Source organism: Cynara cardunculus, unplaced genomic scaffold, assembly GCF_001531365.2.
Source record: "Cynara cardunculus var. scolymus isolate 2C unplaced genomic scaffold, CcrdV1 Un_Scaffold_1095, whole genome shotgun sequence".
In the NCBI taxonomy this organism is placed as follows: Eukaryota; Viridiplantae; Streptophyta; class Magnoliopsida; order Asterales; family Asteraceae; genus Cynara; species Cynara cardunculus.
In genome coordinates this window covers 122,147-143,206 of record NW_020200679.1, presented here as the reverse complement: position 1 = coordinate 143,206, position 21,060 = coordinate 122,147, and the positions used below count along the sequence as shown (strand labels likewise).

The 21,060-nt window shown below is 35.2% G+C and overlaps 3 protein-coding genes across 3 annotated transcripts; 1 reads left to right on the top strand and 2 right to left on the bottom strand.

The window, feature by feature from the left end:
* Nucleotides 1–8,120: 8,120 nt before the first annotated feature.
* Nucleotides 8,121–13,031, bottom strand: LOC112502233 (pre-mRNA-splicing factor ISY1 homolog). Its single transcript, XM_025106089.1, has 2 exons — nucleotides 12,062–13,031; nucleotides 8,121–8,546 (listed from the first exon to the last, which is right to left on the bottom strand). The coding sequence occupies exon 1, from the start codon at nucleotides 12,966–12,968 to the stop codon at nucleotides 12,066–12,068; it is 903 nt and encodes a 300-aa protein (XP_024961857.1). The 5' UTR covers nucleotides 12,969–13,031; the 3' UTR covers nucleotides 8,121–8,546; nucleotides 12,062–12,065.
* Nucleotides 13,032–14,846: 1,815 nt separating this feature from the next.
* Nucleotides 14,847–17,443, top strand: LOC112502229 (WAT1-related protein At4g08300-like). Its single transcript, XM_025106082.1, has 7 exons — nucleotides 14,847–15,211; nucleotides 15,329–15,391; nucleotides 15,482–15,598; nucleotides 15,994–16,225; nucleotides 16,514–16,672; nucleotides 16,763–16,914; nucleotides 17,180–17,443. Exons 1-7 carry the CDS (start codon nucleotides 15,018–15,020, stop codon nucleotides 17,373–17,375), a joined length of 1,113 nt encoding a protein of 370 aa, XP_024961850.1. The 5' UTR covers nucleotides 14,847–15,017; the 3' UTR covers nucleotides 17,376–17,443.
* A 212-nt stretch (nucleotides 17,444–17,655) lies between these two features.
* On the bottom strand, nucleotides 17,656–20,710 carry LOC112502230 (transcription factor bHLH104-like). The gene is made up of 5 exons (XM_025106084.1): nucleotides 20,497–20,710; nucleotides 19,923–20,006; nucleotides 18,953–19,030; nucleotides 18,477–18,639; nucleotides 17,656–18,116 (listed from the first exon to the last, which is right to left on the bottom strand). The coding sequence occupies exons 1-5, from the start codon at nucleotides 20,589–20,591 to the stop codon at nucleotides 17,865–17,867; spliced, it is 672 nt and encodes a 223-aa protein (XP_024961852.1). The 5' UTR covers nucleotides 20,592–20,710; the 3' UTR covers nucleotides 17,656–17,864.
* Nucleotides 20,711–21,060: the final 350 nt, after the last annotated feature.

Sequence of the window (21,060 nt, the reverse complement as noted above, 5' to 3'; positions counted from 1 at the left end):
ATCCTTGTCCGGATTTGTATTCAACACTTATGCGATTTAACTAAACCGGTCACCACTTAGTCGTATTCCTACTTCTCCGTTCAAAATATTAAACATAATTTCCATATTCATAACTTGCTCAATACTTGACCGGTTTAAAACTAAACCGCTTAACACTTGTCCGGTTTAGGACTTAAATCGCCCAACCCTTGTCAGGTTTAGGACTAATCCGAACAACACTCACCAAACGGTTTATTATAAATCGCTCATGCTTTATCCGGTTTAGGGCTTAAATCGCCCAACCCTTGTCCGATTTAGTCTAATTCGGACAGCATTCAACAAGTTAAAATAAAAGCTATACAATCAATTTATGCAATTGTAAAGAATTTTCAAAGCAATTAAACCACTCACTTGGAAGCCTTTTGCAAAATAGTCTTTTGAAAAGCTTGGATTAAAGTCCGGTCAACACTTCTTCTTCTTAAATCGCACACTCACTTTCTATATATGGTAAGAAGAAAGAGATGGAGGCCTAAAACCCTCCTTATATACTTTCCAAAAGAAGGTGAGGCGGCTACCACAGCCTTCTCTCATGCATGCATTCATACTACCATCAAATAACCACACATATAAATACACTTATGCACATACATGCATGCATATCACACATATATATATCATACATACATGTGCATCTATATATGCACATAATCCCATTCATGCATTTACATTATGCACATTTTCACATACTAGCATGATCAAATGTATCAATTTATCATGTTGTAACGTAATCATATATAACAAATAATCACATATTCATTACCTCATGTGACAACCAAGATCTGGTTATCACAAAACATCATCCCAATGAGATAAATAAAATTAACTCATTATAATAAATAATTAAAGAAAGAGGCGGTGAAAAGAAATTTTAGCACATAACCAACTTAAACCCCTCAACTTACCAACATTATTCAAAAACCACCATGATCCTTATAACCAAATCACCCGGTTATCACAGAGGGTGTTGGAGAAGACGCCATGCCGTTGACGTGATTGCATGGGTGAAGCTTTGAACGCTTGGTTGTAGATTTAAGGCTATGTTTGGCAAATTACTTGATAATTGTTGGCTGAAAAGCTATTCCTAGCAATAAAAATAGAAAACTAGCTAACAAACTAATCATATTTGACAAAAACTATCTGATAAGCTAGTTGACAAATATAAATTCACAAAATATACATATGAAAATATTACTCAAACATTATATGATGTAATTAAGACAACCATTAAAAATGTAATGTGTTAATTAAAACAAATCAGAATGTAATATATATTCAATTTTAAAAATTAATTATACATATTGAGGTTTAAATGAGAAAGACAAAAATGTTGACAAAGTACGACTAAGCGACTCTTGTTAGATTGTTTTTTAAAGGGTCATGATGTCGGTGGCAATACTGTAAATATTGTGAAAAGGGTGCACTACAAAGAAAAGTACCTTTAATGCCTTCGATATGGTTAGTCTATTATCCAACAGTTATGTTGCTGATGTTTTTTAAAAGTAAGTTACCAACCAAATTGTCTTTTTGCATAGTTACGATTTTTGGTAGATATCGTTTCAGGTACTATGAACAAACTTATGCCACCGTTCACGGGCACATGAGCAGGATGCTGGTGGTGATCCTCCTCCAAATCCCAATAGGGTACCTATATCTTGAGAGCGATGTAACTTATTTCTTCCCCTTATCTCTTAATGGTACAATAATGAATATGATTTTAATGTTTGAATTTTTGTTTCTAACATAAAGTATGTAGCTATACCTAAAAAGATGTGTGGTGTCTCAAGAAAATGCGAATTTATGGAGACAAACATCTACCTATTAGTTGAGAACGAACACTAATGTACCCATCCCACCATTTTAGAATCCACAACCCATAGGTGTTGAGGCAATGATTGTAGCAATGACAACACGACAACGACAATAGTCGTCTAATTATGACAATGAAGGGTTTACGAGATGATTAGATGAAGTTTCATGGTTAGAAGTTAGATTGCTACAAGGAATTCGCATTTAGACATTAGTTTGCTACAATTAGTTTGAATTTCAACATGTTAGATTGATAAATTAGTTCATATTAATTAAATTGTTCATGGTTATTGATAGAACTGATTTTCTACTAATTTTTATTAAGACAACTGTAGCTACAATATATATATATATATATATATATCAAATAAAATAATGGGAAGAGAGTATCGTTGTTATATATTGCGACGACAAGTCAATGGTAAATAGTATTTGAATCGACCTACTATGACGATATGTCGTCGATTTAGTTCATAATTAACTTAAATTAATTTTACCTACTGCAACAATGATGTGTTATTGCTGTAGATATGACATATGGCGAACAATTTGCTGTCGTAGTTCGTTATTAATTTAAATTAAACATTACAATCTACAGTGATGACATGTCGTCATTGTAGGTTATGCCTACTGATACATTGCACAATGTTGGTGCAATAGCCACTTTCAGCAATAAGGCAAAGTGATACCTATAGCAACGACCATCGTCACAGTAGCTCTATAGAAACGACATTTGAACTTGTTGGGTGATTTTGTCCTAGTTGTAGTGATGGTTTATCTAATAACGTAATGGAACTTATGAGGGCATTATATATTTTTTTACATCATCCCTTATTTTGGAGACAGATTTTAGGCAGATTGAAGATGGGGAAAATGGTGTAAACTGAAAAACAATGGAAGACTTCTCCAGACGCATATTGAAGACAGTGAAAAAGATCCAAAGATGGTTTTATCAACTGCATCTCTACCTCCACCTATACCATCTCGTCACCCCTTTCTTTGTCTCCCTTGCTCAACTTCTCTCTGCGTGTATATCCCTTATCGAATTGTTCTGAATATGGGTTCATAGTGGTTTATTAAGTTTTTAATTTAAGTTTACTGTATTTATTGCTTCTTATTCATTTCAATCGTGCTCCAAATTCCAACCTTGTTCCTTTTTAGGTGTAGCTAGAGGTAATATTGTTTTTCTTTATTTACAAATCCCTTCAACGGTTTCTTACTTACTAGGGCTTTGGGTTAAATAAATAGTAAAGAAGTTGGTGATTTACTATTTTTAGAGTTGTCAGGGATTGTGAAATCAAATATGTGCACCAATCATTCAAAAAATATATGAAGTGAACAAAATTGCTAATTGCTTTATCATTGTTTGCACAATCATCACAAATGTCAATTTCACCTATTATATCCCGACCTATCTCAGTTGTTCTTGATTAAACCAATTATGTGTTCAAGATGATGCATTTATAGTAACGACCGAATATAGGTTATTCAAGGAACGTGTAATCTCTTCCTGAATGGTGTAATCTCTTCCATACAGTGCATCCAATACCAAAGGGAACCAATTTAAAGTCGTGCAGATTGAAGAATGATTGATGATAGTGAGGGGAGAACCAAGTTCAAGTGAGAAGATAGTTTACATTGGATACAATCATCAAAAACAACAAATTCTTCAGTTAAAGAGTAAATTGTTTTATTGTTAGGGTTTTCTATACATCGATTCTTAGAATTTCTTACTATGCTCTACCTTGTGAATTCGTTAGATTAACCAATTTAGGGTTTACATGTGAATTTGTAAAATTAATCGATTGTTAGGGTTCACGTGTGAATTTGTTAGGGTTCACTTATGAATTTATGGTTACAAATTCATAAAAGATAAATGATTCACATGTGGACTTGAAGTTTTGATTCATAGATAATACATGATGCACGACCATCATTCATGTTTCATTAAGGTGAATATGTGTTAGGTTATGCATATACTGCAACAATCTGTAAAGGATTCATTTGTAAATAATTGAATATGAAAATATCTTAACAAATTAGAAATGAGATTCACAAGTATGCAAGTGTGAATCTACATAACATTAGTTGATTGAAATATATAAAACCAAGACATGATTCACAAATTCACATCATATAAAAAACAAGATATATATATATATATATATGTGTGTGTGTGTGTGTGTTTATGTGTGTGTGTGTGTGAGAGAGAGAGAGAGAGAGAGAGAGAGAGAGAGAATTTGCATAGCATTACTTGTTTGAAATTTAAATACGACATGATTCACATAAGCATTTTCAATTGAACTATCTGTCTTGAAATATATAAAGGAGTGACTCATTATTTTTGATAATAACTATACACATGTATATGCATGTCAAATTATTGTTTAAGGTAGATAAACAAATATGGATTCATATACACATATTGAAACAAGACCTCACATCTAGTAATACGGAAAATAATTCGTGAATATTCAGCTCGATTTGCAAAAGAAATGAATTAAGAATATTTATTTTTTATTTTTTGAAATAAATAAGGTTGTTTGATATTTTAGACCAATCAAGACTTTGTAAGAAGTTGTAATGAATTTCAAATGAGTGGAAATATTTCTCAACAAAATCAAATGCATTTAAACGAAATTCTAGAAATAGAATTGTTTGATGTTTGTGGTATTGATTTCATTGACCTTTTTCCCTTTGCAATAATTTTCCCTACTTATTGGTTGTTGTAGATTATGCATCCAAATGGATACAGGCTATGACTTGCCAAGATTGTTGTCAAATTTTGCACAAAGATTTCATCACTCGATTTGTTACACCTCGTGCCTGAATTAATAATGTGGTCCTTGGCATGGAGGACAGAGCCTTAGTTTCCTGGAGGGCCATGATAGAGCTAAAAGGGGCATCCCACTTAAACGGCCATAACTTTTGCTATGGGACTCCGTTTCAAGCCCATGACCAGTCAAATTGAAGCTTGAAGTCGTTGAAATATGGGAGTCATATGCTCGATAGAAATTAACAATATTCCTCCAAGAATCCGTACGAAACAGAGTAGGATAGGTGTTTCAAATTTTTACAAATATGAACAACAACCATTTGATGTCGTATATGAATCTGAGCAATGAACTAAGCTCGTTGCTTCCACGGTATCCATGCAAATGCACTAAATCTAGATAATGTCCAATGCCAAGACAGGATATCCTATTTCTTCCCAGATGCTAGATACGGTCTCCAACTCCTTGGAGGAAAGGAAGAATAGCTTGTGTATGTATGTATAGGGGTGAGTTCATTTCTTAACCCGATATATGATGTTAACTTTGTGAACCAATCCTAGCATTTAATCTTTGTAATCTATGGATAAAATTCATCATGGCATTTTTATAACAAATTAAAGAATGATGTTTAATAAACATAGATGAACAATCATGAACAAAGGGTAATTTTGGAGAAAAAAAAAAGTATGGAGATTTCTTTTAGCATTAACTAATTTTCCTGTAATTACTCCATCGTTTGAAACCGACATCAAGCTTTAATTATTCCTTCATTTATTAATATGTAATGTGTAACTTATAATGGTGTGAATTAATGAACAATTGTTATATATGAGTAGCTTATGAACATTGTTTACCAATGAAAATATAGCATATATGAAAATGTTCAATACTTGAATGTGTACGTATGTGTGACTACAGTGTTCACCAATGAACAAGTTGTCAATGTGAATAGTGTTCATTACTAAATATTGGGCGCTCATTCATATTGACTGCTATTATGTTCATATTGATCATCCATATTATACAATACACTAGACACAACGAACTCATTCGATTAAGAATGTTGACTGTTGAAGTGTTATTGATTATTTCTCAAAATACATTCGTTTATGAACAATCACAAACAATATAACTTACAACACATTAATAATTCCAAAATGACTACATTCAAGGAGTAATGTAACTCTCATTTAAATGTATTAAAGTAATACAAAACATAATCTTATTATTTTACCTTCAATCATTAATTGCATAGAAATCTATGAACTATGGTACTAGATTGATTCCTATTGGTTTAGAGAGTTTGTATAGTTAACACAAATGAATTGGTTAACAAAAGATCATACACACACACACACACACACACACACATATATATATATATATATATAGAGAGAGAGAGAGAGAGAGAGAAATCCTATGAACAATTCTTGCAACTTTTACTTAGCCTCTCATCTGATAAAAGCCATTTTTTCACAACAGTATACAAATCTTATATCATCTCAAATCTTTCTTTTTCCTTTACACAAATATAAAGGATTGACAAGTCAATACTTGTCAATTCTATTTTACACTTGTCAAACAACTTACCTATAATCATATTCAATAGGATAGAATCTGATTTATTAAGATAACAATAATTCAACATCTTAACTATTTATTTTCTTTATTCAAATATACATTTTATGCATGTGACCCTTTGGGGCTTTATCACGTTGGCAATAATTATAAATCTGGTTTATCATTATAAACGAAGAACGGCATCTAACAATACATCATCGTTAATAGATGGAGTGTTTTATCATAATACACTTTAATAACTACCCATAATCTGCAGATAGTTAATTTCAAATCAAAAATCTAGCAAGAACTACTTAAAAACACTATTAATATGCAAGGACATTCACAACTGAGTACTCTGAACACATCATGTACCCTTCTAGAGTTGTTATCTGAGGCTCTTGGTCTAAAACCAAATCACCTCAAAAATTTGGAATGTGCCCAAGGGTCATTATAACCCACCTTGTCCTCAACCAGAATTGACATTTGGGACAAATTGCCACACTGATTCTGGTTTCTTTACTATAATTCTACAAGATTTATCGGGTTAATGTCTCACCGCTTTACTAAATGCTTACTCGGGTAAGCGTTTATCAAATCACATTACCTTACTGGATGAATATGACAATGACCAAGCTTCTTACTCAATTAGAACGAGGCAAGGACCGAGAATCTTACCTGATAAGAACGAGGCAAGGACCGAGAGTCTTACCCGGTAAGTGAGGACAACTCTTACCACGAGATTAGCATTTACCGATAAGTGTTTGGTAAACAGTCCCTTAGTCATTAACATCGAGGATCTTTTACAGGCAAGTTCATAAACAAAAAAGGCATTCTCTTTACATCAATAATTTGTAGCTATGAAAATAAGGAAATTGTTGTTTTAGGTCAAGAATTTCTCGTTGAAATGAGACCTCTCAAATTAGAAATGTTATTGTAATTTTATGGAATTCAATGAGTAACGTTGTTTTTGTCGTATTGAAGTTCTTTTCTTTTTTCACTTGGTTGTTTATTTTTCGAAACAAATTAAGTGGAAGCCTTTGTGTTTAGTCTTCTCCAGTAGGTTCAAATAAGAAGGATAAATATCGTGAGAAGGTTAATATGTGAAATCATTGAAAAAATCCATTTGAAGTGCATATGAAAACCCATATGAATAATCTGTAATGTCAATTCACAGATGCATCTTCATATTGATTTTTCAATGATTCACATATGAATTTTCCCTTCTTACCTTCTACAAGGTCTTTCGTACACCTATTTAAAGTATGGAAAACTAACTTGCTTCATTTTGGACACGCAGCTCATAACGAACGATAAATTCTAAATTGTTCGTCATCGAGTATTGGCGCAAAAAGGAAGGCAAGGCCGAGGATATCAGTAGCATCCTTCTTCCAGACATTTCATGAAGGGATTGAGTCAATAATTTACAGGCAAATTAAGGAGTTGGTGTCTAAAGAAAACTTACAAGAATTTAAAATATAAAATTGGAAGAAAAAAAAAATTTATATATATATCAATATTAGTATCAAATTTACTATTTAAAATTCTCGTTTTTTATGTAATTTCTTTAATTCAATATTCTATTTATAATTTAATTTAAATTTAATAACGAAGCAATTTATTTATTGTTTAATAGTATATTTTTTATAAAGATAATAATCAAGTATTTTGTTATAACTAACTATTATCCTAATTATCTTTTAGATTTTTTACATTCAAAATAAGATGTTTATTTCGTATTTGATTATATCTATCTATAATTAGTTACACATTTAAAAATGAAGTTTTAATAAGTTGTACTTATGCACAATTTACTTATGATCTTGAATTTCAAGTAATATGCATCAATAAACAGTATCATATGCATAAAAAATGGTTTTTAAAAGTTTTTATCAAATGTTTTATATAGATAATGACACAAAAAATACCCCTGAGGTTTTAGATGAAGGTAAAGAGGTATTTGGTAATGGGTCGAGCAGCCCAAAACATTACTGCTTCTAAATTCAATAAAATCACTCTAAACATACAAATCTAAAAAAGATTAACTGATTACAAGCTTGACGCGAGTGTATAACATAACGATACCATCAATTGGCGTTAACAGTAACTAAAACCCGAGGGGTAACAAAAGGCTGCAACCTCCAAATGCAGAAACACTGAACTCCAATGAAAGTACTCAACAAGTGTGTAATGCCTCTTTAAACCTTGTAGTAGGAGGGAGAGTGTGTCTTGGTTGACCTCTCTTTCTGTACTGAAATGTGTGAAACTAACCCTGCCTGTCTGCACATGCTTCGGGCTGGCTCCCGAGGCACACACCACCCAGGGCGACATTCATTCAACTCACTCCGTGGTACATGGATGGTAGTACTGGATGAGATAGAACAAGTCGTCATAAATAAAGATCCAAAAGGGGCCAGGAAAATGAACTTTGAACACAGGTTTTTCTTCGACTCCCATTTATGAATTGCAATCCACTTTATGCCTACAGTTACAACCCAACCAAACCTAATCTATCCATGGTCTTTAGGACAATAAACAAGATCCTGCTTCAGAAAACCACTACCACAGCTGAATTGTTCATGGAAGTCTCATCTTTTTATGAATCCCACCCCGCTAAATGGTGAGCACGGGTGAGCTCTTATAAAATTTAATCCATCTAGTGATTTCAGGTCTTGTACAAAATCATTAGCATCTCACCTATATGAAGTCAATATGAATTACCAGACTTTGGCAGGGCAGCTGACTAAGTCCTCACACTTGTTACATACTTGCATGAACCAAAATGATCCATACACAGCATAATGCTCAACAAAAACTGAAATGAAGATTGCAATTTTAGGGCAAGAAATACAACTGTTGATGTCATTTAGGCTTTATTCAATGTTGGATATAGAAATTCTGTTAACTTGATCATATTTGTTGTTTTTCTGTATGCCAAAAATAAGAAATCCACTATTTGTTGTTTTTCTGTATGCCAAAAGAAATAGTTCTATGTTTGAAAATTTAACACTATGGCAAACTTGATGTTCCTAAAACTCGATTAGATAGATAGTCATTTTGTTGATATGTATCTTTGATGAAGGGTATAACTGCTCAAGAATGTTTCATTAGATTCCTTCCAAATTACAAGGTGTACACTTTCTTCAGGACACAACCAAAGAAATTGGAGGCTTTTAATAGGTGTTTGCTCCCCCGAGACCATATTATGATTGTATTCTGACCGTGCCCATTGCCCAATCATCTTGGAGGTGACTCCCAAGATATCTTAGTCAAGCATACAAATCCTGACATTAAAATTAGAAAAGGTTGATCCAGGGAGGAGTTATGATTAGCTAAACCATTCGTCTGCAACTCAAAGGTTCAGGGATTAAATTTTCAAATTGATGCAGAGGATAACCTTGCCCTCTCTGGCTATACTCCTTGCGAACCTTGGGGAATCCTATCAGAAGGAGAGAGATCAAATAAAGAGCATGCCGATAAGCAGTGCTATTTGACCACTATTTGACTGCTATTTGTTCTGCACTCTAGCTCGCTCCAGAATTCGACTATTTTCTTGGTTTTATTTTTCTGGCACTTTTCTTCATAGGGTTGTGAGTAGTCGTTCTTCTTTTTTCTTATAATTGTCAGTGGGTTCATCATTCATCAATCGATTGATAGGTTCTATTCAAATTTCTTTTAATTGTCTTTTCTAAAGGAATTTATGGGTTTTTAGTTCAACTATGCTTCTGGACAGTCTATTGTTGACTCAACTTAAGAATTTCATATTGTTTGTTACTGGGTTCATCTCTTTCATCTTGTTTTAGTTTGTTTTTGTGTTTAGCCTTTGCATTGTTAATTTATAAACCACCCAAACAATTTTTATCAACCAAAGCCTAGTTCTAAGTTGAAGTTCTGATGTTGAAACTATATATTTATTTAATACATATAATATCTTAAGTTATACATACATACATACATATATATTAATATATGTCTAATAATTGTATAGACCGCCGCTATATCAAATACAGTCTTGACCGTTATTTCAGATTTTGACTGCTGTAACAGCATAGACCACCATAAGTGACAATGTACAAGTCAAATCACAGATCCTGGAAGATTAAAGGCTATTTATGACATCAAAATCATCAAGAACACGTTTCCTAGCCTGTAGCTCCCTCTCGTTGTTGGTCCAAACATTATAGCCACCACAAGGATTGTCGAATGTAACGCCAATGCATCAGTCTTAGGGCATCCTTGTTGATATGGAGCCTGATTTTGGACTACACGGTATAAATTATTTTACAATTTTAATGATGCCGTTAGTCCCTTTGCTATAGGTTTATTTCGTATAACAAAGACGGCCTTCCTCCCATGGGCGAGCTACAGATTTCACAAAATATACTAAAAGCCTAACAAAGCCTGTGGATGTAGGAAAATTGTCGAACCACGTAAATACCCTGTTCCATTTTTCGTTTTCTACAATTTTTTTGTGTGTGATCATCAATCCTAACCAACCTAGCCATACAGGTTTCACATTTCAGAAATCATCTTGGCATTCATTAGGATTTAGGACAAGCCCAGACCATAGTTTTATAGGCCGACACAATTAGCAGGGATCAGTTGTTGTTATGAGTTATAGATTGTTATTTCCAATGTGTAGTTAGGTGTTATTGTATTTCCATCATCGAAGGTAAATTAGATTAATTAGTTTCTGACTCACTAGAAGAACCAATGGTAATGGTACAAAACTAAGATACTGGATCCTCTTGGAAGGCAGCGCAATGAAGGTAGGAATAACTCCTACAGACATTCTAATCATGATAACACAACTAGATAACCTCAAAGGAACAGAACACAAAGGAGTAGCAATAATGTGAATGAGCTCAAGCATATCAAGATGTAGTTTACTCAAATTCTAGAAAGAGCTGTTAGACACCCATATATATATCCCAAGCATAGATCTATGACAAGAAAGACCTCAATGAAGATTATGAAGGTCAATTTATCAACACAACAGAAAAAGAGTGTGAAAGTCCGATTATCTTTTACTATAAAATTGCATGAGCAATGAGGAGGGTTTTGTCTTCAGAAATGAGATGATATTGTACATATCAGCACGATGATTATTGTTTCTAACAAATGGAGCAGAAACTTTGTGACAGGAAACAGAGCCAAACTGAATGTGTGACTGGCGACTGCATCAAGTAAGCCGGAAACTAGTGCAAAATGTCAGAAGAGAGTTTGATATTTGATCCAGAAATTAAGACCAACGAAATTCTTCTCAAGCTCATTCTCATCATACGCCCAGTGCCCCAGTTCATCAAATCACTGCATGTTTTCACTGACTCATTGCCTGATAGAATGGTGGTTAAGCATTCAAACATAATTTTGGCCCTCTCTAGGCCTCAAAATGATAGGTCCAGTGCAATGATCATTGAGATGGTGATCATGGTCCAAACATCTTGCTACTTACCAATGTAGTAGCATCCACCAAAATCAAGTTTCTTGAAGAACAATTGATGGGGCCTGGGGGTTTGTTAATGTATGTTATCTTCTTGTTCTTCAAAATTTGGTTCCTATCAGATATTAACCAAGCTGCATTCAGCATTCTGTCATATGTCACTTTAAGTGATTGATATGCGACCCACACTAATGGAACCATATTTTGTGAATCAAGTGAAAAGAACATCTCAAGGCATCAGATTCACAAATTTGCTGGTTATAATACTGATTATCTAGAGATCGACAAAGGCAGCAAAAGTAGTGAAAATCTGAAAAATAGACTTGATAATCATCCATAAAAACATAAAGACATCGTCCAATCAATGTGAAAAATATCATCCAACTTAAGTGAACCTAAATTTAACTAGGATCGAGTATTGAGAGACAAAAAAACACACCAAGCTACCGCTGAATATTGAGCATTGCCTTAGCTTCAATCTGCTCCTCCAACAGATCCTCACTAGCATACTTACTGAGCAACTCCATCTTTTTCTTCTCCAAAACCATCCTCTCAATCTCCTTCTCATCAGGCAATGGTACATGCACCACAAACTCTTTCTCCTTCTCTTTTTCCTCCAACTCCCTCTCCCTCCTCTCCTCCTCCACCACATCCTCCTCCTCTTCATACAATATCGTCTTCGCAGCCCCACCCACTTCCGCCACCTCCCCACTCTTCACCGCCCTCCTCGCCTCCCTCTTAATCTCCTCCATCCTCATCCATTCCGCCACCGCCTCCGCCCTCATCCTTTTCTCAGCTGGTCCCTCCACTTTCTCCAAAACTCCATCTTCATCATCTCTATACCCATAATAACTTGCATCAATCCTCTTGTATATATCATACCTACTCCTTCGTTTCCTCAGTTCTGGAGGCTTCTCAAACAACTCCTTCACACCAGGTAGCTTCTTTGCCGCCCCGAAATACCTATACCCCGGTCCACGCCCACTAGGGTTTGGCACATCAACTATATTGCCTTCCAAATCAGTCATCTTGGCCGAATATTTCGAGTAATTAGGCCCACCTAACTCCACAATTCGCCGTTCCCAATGCCCCTTTTCTCGGATTAGCTTGTTGATCTCGTCATTAAGATCACGGAGACGGTGTTCGCCCAAACCCTCATTTTGGATTTCAGCAACTTTACGACCGATTTCACGCATGATTTGCTGGCGCCACTTGTCGGCGTCGGCCAGGTCCCGGCATTCGGAGGCCAAGAAAGGACGGCGCTCTTTGGGTTTCTTCTTCTCTTCGTTTTTCATGGTGATGAACCTGTTGAGCATGGACTGAGCTTTCTCTTCATTACGAGCCATGGTGAAATCGAATTGAACACAAACCCTAGCTTGATTAGGTTAACTTGAATGCAAAAGCTCTCGTAGAGATATGGATTTCTCGGCGTTCTTATGCAGTTGAAGAATGAAGAAGATAGGGAAGAACCGGGATTTGATAGATGGGGGTTTTGAACATGTACATTAATGCCTCCTTTACTTTTATTTAACTCCAATTTTAGTCCCTTTACTTTCAAATTTGACTTGCTCCCATAGAATTTAACTAAAATTCCAAAAACAGTCCCTCTAGTTTAAGCTAACTACCATTTTTAGTCCTCTACCATTTTATTCTGCGCCTACAAATCCTTTAACTTCACTTTTTAGTTTCTATACCAAACTCAAGTCTACCTCTACTACTACTCATCAAAGTCTTCATTTTATATCCTTAAAAGAAAATTGTCTATATTTTAAGCTCAAATATTTAATTAAATTATGAAGAAAAAAACAGTCAACAGCAATAAAAATATATTTAGATATTTTCTTACCCAATAAGTGATAAGTGTTTACTGATACGAGTCAACACTATAATTTATTTTGAAGCGTGAAATTTTAGTACATCAAAATGCATCGAATGCAATAATTTACCGAGTAAGCGCTTACATAGGTAAGAGTCGTCACCATCACTTATCGGGTAAGACTCTCCATCCTTCTCATCGCTCTTACTCGGTAAGATTCTTGACCCTTGTCATATTCATCCGATGAGAAAATTTATTTGGTATGCACTTATTAGTAAACGTCCCATTACTCTGCTATTTTGACTTTTTTTCATCCAAAACTATCATTACTATTATTATCGATAACGTTCACCATCTTCGTTTATCATATATGAGATCTCTACGTCCCGAAAATGGAGATAAATCCCAAATGGGTGTCACCAAACTTAGATTAAGATCTTTATTGACCATTTATTTGTATCATCGATTACAAAAGAGAAGTACTGATTGAACATATATGACGAGTGTACCAAACTATATTCATTGATATGTCGGAAGAATGATATTTTTTAAAATTAACATCAAGGTATCAATCACGGGATATATTCATTTTTTTAAATAAATCGTAACCGGTCTTTAATGACGCATCTTTTTAACCGGATTTTAATTTATTTACTTTTTTGGTTTTTTGATATTTTTTAAGAATATAATATTTATATACGGTAAATAAAACAAATAAACTCATACATCTTTGTGAGGTTTGAACCTTTGACCTCCTAAGAGACCAAGGACTTATATACCGCTAGACGAAAGTTTATGTTTTTATAAAATTTGTGTATTAAAGTTTATGTTTCAAATAAATATATTTTTCAAATATTTTATATAAAATATTTTCTTCACTCCAATCAAATATTGTATTTGTATATCACTAAAACACGAGTTGTAACCAACCATTCATAACCAGTCTACCTTCAACTTCAAACTCAAAGCATCGGATCTGGTGAACCGGTTGGGCTTTTAGTACCCGGGTATGGGCCTCCTGTAACCCGTTATATTGTAAGTTTAATGTCGAGAGTGCAACTTAGTGGCTGTTCGGTCGAATACTGACTTCTATATTCATACAGGTCTTAACAGAAAACAAACCGAACAACCCCTCAATCTCTTCACGTTTGCCTCCCGATCGAATCAATAGCGTCCATTCATGCATATGCATCGTTTGGTTCGATCGACGTGTGTCGAATACTAACGAAACACAAGAGTGCCCGAGAATCCATGTAACGACGCGAATGTTTATCGTTTCCAAGTTACATGGACAAACAAATATCATTTTCTAGCTATTTTTTACGCCATGTTATGTTTTCATTTTATGCCTCTCGTTTATACGATGCGGAAAGAAATAAATATACGTTCATAGATGCTCGCTCGTTAGTGGAAATGGTAACGGAACAAGAACCAAATATTGGCACCTTTTGCAGCTTAGAATACGAACCAACACACAGAATTTGATGCTAACTTTAAAGAATAAGAACCCATCATCAACTTTATTTGCACATAATCTATAAAAGAACCGAGGTCGTTTTCAGAGATTCAAACGGTGGCAATGGAGCCAGTCGCGAGTCGTTATTGGCGGTTCAAGCCGCACCTTTTAATGGTTCTAACTCAAGTTGGCTTCACATTTCTCTACTTCATAACAGAAGCCTCATTCAAGCATGGGATGAATCCTCATATCTACGTAACTTATCGGCATGTTGTTGGTGGTTTTGTCATGCTTCCTTTCGCCTATTTTCTCGAAAGGTAAAAACCAACGGTAACTTTTACATGTTTGCATCATTTCTACTTTACGGGTCTCGTTTGATTACAGAATACGAGCCTGCAAAACGAAGATTTTGATCATTTCTTTATCTATTGCAGAGGTAAGAGGCCAAAAATGACGGTGGTTTTATTCCTAGAGATTTCCGTTCTCTCTCTTTTAGGGTAAGATCGTTTCAAATGACGGTTATTCTTATTACCGCTACTTCAATTACTTTTACAAGAAGTTGGTTACATACCTTCTAACAATCACAGGGTGGCATTGACTCTAAATATGTACTTTGCAAGTCTGAGATGCACCTCACCGACTTTCATTGCATCAATGATTAACACCATTGCTTGCCTCACTTTTGTTATTGCAGTTATACTCAGGTAAAACCTAAACAGACTCGGTATATCTCACTCGGTAGGATGTACTCAGACCTGCTTTTTACCTCAAAGGGTAGAGCAGTTATTTCCATGACACACCTGGCTTTTGCAAAAGGGTGAACAAAAAGGAAATAAAAACTAGTTAAAAGTAAGCAGCAGAAAAAAGAAGAAAGAGGCACAACAGGCCCACTGTATCCCACCTGAAGGTGGGGTCCACCCCCCAGGGGTTGAGACGCATGCAGATCTAACCTCTACCCTCAAAGTAAATCGGAAGACCCCCGGCTTGTGAGGAGTGTGTGAAAAAGATAGAAAGTTTCTTACAGAACAAGTTAATCCAGATAAGTAAAATGGTCATACATGATGTTCAAGTAATATGACTAGATGAGATGATCATGCAGATTGGAAATCATTGATCTCCGAAACCCTCGAGGGCTGGCAAAAGTAGTCGGTACCCTAGTTTCATTGGCTGGTGTAATAATTATGACTCTGTACAAGGGACCTGCAATGACAAGTTTAGGGCATGCTGCTATCCATTTTACACAGACCACGGTAATCCAAGAAAATTGGTTCAAGGGTTCAGTTCTTACGGTCTCAAGCTGCCTAACATGGTCTATATGGTACATAATGCAGGTATCAATCTTATTTTGGCTCCACTTTATTTAGCTTTCATTTTCGTTTTACTTGTGAAAAAGCATATCAACTCCGAAGGGGCTATTTAGGAGAATGACCTTCTGACAGATCTTTTTAATGCATGACCTTCTGACAGATATTGAGGCATTCTTCTGTTAGTAAAATGTCAGAATGTCGTGCATCTAAAGAATCCATCAAAAAACTAAATAGCCCCACAAGGAGGTGGATTTGGGGGTAAGATTTATGCAGACATGACCTCAAATGGCACAATTCTGGTAAATTGTGCAGGCATATACACTGAAAAGATATCCAGCACAGCTTTCACTTACCACATGGATGAACTTCCTTGGAGCAGCACAATCGGCTGTTTTCACAGCAGTTATCGAGCACAGGAGAGCAGCTTGGAGTATTGGCTTCAACATTGATTTATGGTCAACAATCTATGGAGTACCAACTTAAAGAAAATCTAATCAAGTTTCTCAGTTGTTTTCAGATAATTTATCAAATTAATAAACAAATTTACCGTTCATATTGCAGGGAGTAGTGGTCTCTGGTTTAATAGTATACATTCAACTCTGGTGCACCAAAGAAAAAGGGCCAGTTTTTGTAACAATGTTCAATCCCCTCTCCACAATATTAGTGGCGGTTTTGGCATACTTTGTACTTGACGAAAAGCTTTACACAGGAAGGTAAGTAATTGCAGACTGGATGTACAACAAGGGGTTATTTAGCTAAATAACCTCCTCTCAAGTGATTTTTAAATCCATGACCTATTGACATGTTCCTAATCATTCTTCTGTTAAACGGTGGCATTCTCAAACCTGTCAGAAGGTCATGTACTTATAAATAAGCAAATAAAAAATCTGTTAGACAGTTATTTAACCAAAAGACCCCTGTACAAGGGTGTTTTTCATGCATCAAAATCTTTAAAACTGTGTTTCTTGGATTGTGCAGTGTACTTGGGGGAGTGATTGTGATTGTGGGTTTATACTTGCTACTATGGGGAAAGGAAGGTAACAAAGAAGCACGAGTGAAGAAAACTGAACTCCATTATGTGACCTATGAAGTAGACGAAGAGGACCCGAAACCACAGACATTTGGCAGAACTGAAAAGAATTCATCTGATTTAGAAACAATTACTCGAAGCTAAACAAGAAGAATAGGTACACAAGTGACGGAAATACTGAAATAAACAGAAGACTGATATCATTAGAAGATGAGAAAGATGTAGGTTTTACGAGAATAATTGACAAGCAAGTGTAAAAACATATCAAAATGAATAAAGATTTTATCATTAGCTTGAGTAGTGCATTCAATTAACAATTTTGACTATTTTGCGGTACTGCTAACATTTTTCATGATCATCCGAGAAACTTTCTTGCATCTGTAGCTTCGAAAGCATACAGAGACAAGAGATTACAAAGAGAGAGAGATACAAACTTCATTAAGGACAAGAATAAAAGGATTAATGAAGGGTATTAATTCTATCCAACATAAATTCCTTCTACGTTGAACTCTATGTCTCTAGAAATCAAAATAGCAAAAGTGCAGAAAGATGAAACTGCAAAATGTAATTAAGCAATTCTATTTACAAGCTACAATGAGGCCAGAATTTTCTCATTGGTTGTCATTTTACCATTTAAGCAGCAGGTGGCCTCAGCTCATGATCATGAGATGTATCACGCGTAGATTGTGGTAAATACTGCCACATTGGAATGTAACTGTAGCCTGGAAAAATGGGCATCTTGCTCGCTCCAGCTTGATATGCAGCTGGATGAGGTGTCATAAATCCAGAAGGCGGAAGATTAGTCATGGCTTTGACCTGCTGCTCCATTTTTGCTTTCTCGGCCTTTAAAACAAGTTTCTCTTCACGAAGTTCATTCTTCTCTGCCTGTGAGTTTTGGCAAGTCATAAAGCATTTTTAAGGATCTCTTGGAAAAAAATTGAAGAAAGAAAGTTATTTAGCGAGTTCATTCACGACCTCACGGCTCAAACCAATTATTAGCATATTTGTATCAAAGATCTTTACTGCTAAATATACTAGCATTGCATGTGTGTCAGCTGCTTATTTCAAGAACAAAGAATTCAAGAACTAATAATTATGGATTTCATTTAATGTATTTTAATACAGTAATGGATCCAGAGTTCTTGCTAGAACATTTAAGATTCCAAGTTGTGAAATTATGTGCCAGGGTTAAAAAATGCAAAGCACTATCCAGACCTTCCTTGTAACAGAGTTCATAGAACTAACCTTCAATGTTTTAATCTCTTCCAATAGTTTCTCGTTCATCTCTTTGCAATCTTGAGATTCAGATTTTAGCTGATTCAGAACTCGGATAGCATCCCCAAGTATAGCCCATTTATCGGTGCTAGCAGGCCTCCCAGGTTCCAAAGTAGAGCTCAGTTCTAAGAACCTGCAAAAATAATTAACAATCTTTCATCAATAAAGTGAATAAACCATGAACATGAATCCTTTGTTATTGCTAAAGGATATAACTGGCTATGAAAAAGGCCATAAATGTTTATATCTTGCATGTGGTTGTTAATGACACATTGACCGTCCAACTCTTCTACAAAAATCACATTATGTAAATTTGTTTTATGATAAAAACTGTAGGTTTCAATTTTGCCCACCTATATTTTCCAAGCACCTCAAGGCCTAGACTGAATAATAATATCGTCGTAAAGGAAGAGCTTGTAACAAAATTTAATCAAGAAAACAGCAACCTGTCATTCAATTTTTCCCTCCTTTGTCTCTCACGGCATGCTTTATTCTCTGCCCTGTTGCACGAGATACTGCGCCCCCTGTTATGTGATTGAACAGTATAAAGCAATTTAACATCTTCTATTTAAGAAGAAGAGAGAAAAATAAGAAATTGACTTTTTACACGGGATTCAAAGAAACCCCCAAAACGTGTAGTTGCAGGATAATCAACTGCTTAACTGTCAAGCATAAATTAGTTGTTAACGGATCACAGGTTTTGCCTGCTATCTAGTTTCAGAACTTTACTAATGTGTGTATACGCCAAAACTTGTAAGCTTACCACTATGATCGTTTTTCCATGCAATGCTTTTTACAGTGAAGGCACACACATTCATCTTTAATCATTCAGCACAAACATAAGAAATCAACTTGATTCACTCTCCAAATCCACCAAGCTCACTTACATAAAAATTGTTGTGTCCTAAACTCATAAAAGTCATATGTCACCACTCACCCAACCAAACGACATGCATTTTAAGTTAGGCTTATACTCGTAACATCCATATACACAATGACTATCTTCTTAGCGTGATGTTTGACTTTCTATAAAGTCATCCCACAATATGGGACAACCTGAAAAGGACAAGACAACAAACAACTATGGAGAAAAAAGGTTGAAGCATGATAAAGATCCTTCTTGGTATCATGCTGTCAAAAATGGATTTTTCTTTTGTCATTATCTTTTGGTAACGGTGGGTGTCCGGGCCAGCTTATGTGCATCTCGACTAATCTCATGGGGACCTGAAGATAACAACCAGAAGAATCCCGAATTGCCCTTAGGAGACACGAACTGACGACCTATCCAGAGGAGCCCCTAGACCTAGCCTTTATTTGTCGGTTGAGCCAACCCGCAAGGTTTTTGTCATTTCTATATCCATGGTGGAGTTTTACCAAACTAACTCATGCTATGTTCATATGAAAAATAGCAATTACCTCTTCCTTGTGCATTCTTTCTCTGCAGACTCCTTTTCTGGTGGTGCAAAGCTAGCAAGTGAGGTATCAAGTGAGACCGTAGCACTGCAAGGCAAACCAATTTCAATCAATCAAACGTCGTAGCAACTCCATGGAAAACATACACAACTCAACTTAAGCCTTCTCTTACGACTATAAACACACATATTGACCAAATCTAGCTAAGAACAGCAAGACTTCGACATACAACGCATAAATTGTCACCCGCAACAACAAAGATCTTACTCCTTGCAAATTGCTAGAGAAGAATAAACAACTCCTCAAGTATATGGCATAGAATCACAGACGAAAGTTCCCATTTGCATCATATATGATGAAAAAAAAGAACATTCCTAAAACCTAATACAATCAGCAATTTACACACTCGCCAACATTTCTACCCTAGAATCTGAATACAGAAGCAGAAATCGTCAACTTTCCTGAAATCCCAATTGTTTTTCACAATAACTGAACCACCACAATGATACAGCTTCTACCACCGAATTAATCAAAAATCAAATTCTATAAACAAAAAAACAAGAAAAAAATCAGTCACCTCTGGTCACCCCAATAAAGATCGGTGGATGCGACATCGTTGATGAGACTGTTGTAATCGATTAGATCCCAATTAGTATCCCCAAACGGATCCATTTGATTTTGATATCGATAGACTCACCAACAACTAATAAACGAAACCCTAGATACAATCTTGTGTATTTCAAGTCTTCGATGGCTACAAAGATCTGATTGCTTGGCTGAATTTCCCCAATAATATTGTAATCTATGTATATAATAATATGTTGGTGGGGTTAACAATAAAAATTGATTGATTGACAGAAGTTGTGGCCATCAGCCAATAACAATCCGCCACGTGGTAAATGATAATTTTTCGCCGCATAGAATATTGTAGTGGTCTAAATTGGTTGACGGACGAATCTATACTATATTATAATGCATTTGGCTAAAACTTTTAAAACTCTTAAACTCTTAAAACTCTTAAACCCGTTCATCCCTATCCGATTTCATCCCATAACTGAATCCGTGTAACTAACTGCAGATAAACACAATCAAATACAGGATAAACATCTTATTTTAAATATAAAAAATCTAAAATATAATT